Source organism: Triticum dicoccoides, chromosome 2A, assembly GCF_002162155.2.
Source record: "Triticum dicoccoides isolate Atlit2015 ecotype Zavitan chromosome 2A, WEW_v2.0, whole genome shotgun sequence".
NCBI lineage: Eukaryota > Viridiplantae > Streptophyta > Magnoliopsida > Poales > Poaceae > Triticum > Triticum dicoccoides.
This window is the reverse complement of record NC_041382.1, coordinates 37,483,751-37,484,289: the sequence shown is the minus strand read 5'-3', so window position 1 is coordinate 37,484,289 and position 539 is coordinate 37,483,751. Positions and strand designations below refer to the sequence as shown.

Genomic DNA, 539 nt, shown 5'->3' with positions numbered 1-539 from the left:
GCTTCTGGTCGTCATCGATCTCGACCTTCTTCTGGCACCCCGTGGTGGGGTTCGCGATGTTCAACTGAAACCAAGGCCAAAACCACACGAATCAGGCGTCGCACAGGAACAGATCACATCAGAGCGCATCGGGAGGTGAAGGGCAGCGCGTACCTTCATGGCGGAGTTGCGGCGCGAGCTGGCCGGCGGCGAGCGACCCGAACGCTGGGGAGCGGCGGCGGCGGCGGCGGCGGCGCGGTTGTTCGAGGGGTAGGGTTTTGGTCGGAAGATGTGTGGAGTCTATTTTATAGGTGGGGCGTCGCGGAGAAGTAGAGTGGGCCGTTATGGTCCAGCCGCGGGCGCACGGGCTGATCTGGGCCGTTATGGGCTCCGAGGAGGTACGATAAGACAATAGGCCTAACTTGTAAAAGTTGGAGCTCCTACCTTTTGAGGCGGGCAAAGCCAGCTTTGAACACACACACACAAACTTTCTCAAAACAAAAAAGAACACACACACACACAAAAAGCCAGCCTGAACACATTTTATTGAATTTGAGGTT

The 539-nt window shown here is 56.8% G+C and overlaps 1 protein-coding gene across 1 annotated transcript in view; it reads right to left on the bottom strand.

Annotated features, from left to right (window-relative positions):
* Positions 1–242, bottom strand: part of LOC119353003 (40S ribosomal protein S6-like) — a 2,618-nt gene extending 2,376 nt beyond the window's left edge. Inside the window, exons 1-2 of the mRNA XM_037619584.1 lie at positions 154–242; positions 1–64 (exon numbers count right to left, since the gene is read on the bottom strand). Coding sequence (XP_037475481.1) covers positions 1–64; positions 154–159 — 70 coding nt within the window. The 5' untranslated portion in view covers positions 160–242. The remainder of the gene's footprint in view (positions 65–153) is intronic.
* Between the last annotated feature and the right edge of the window lie 297 nt (positions 243–539).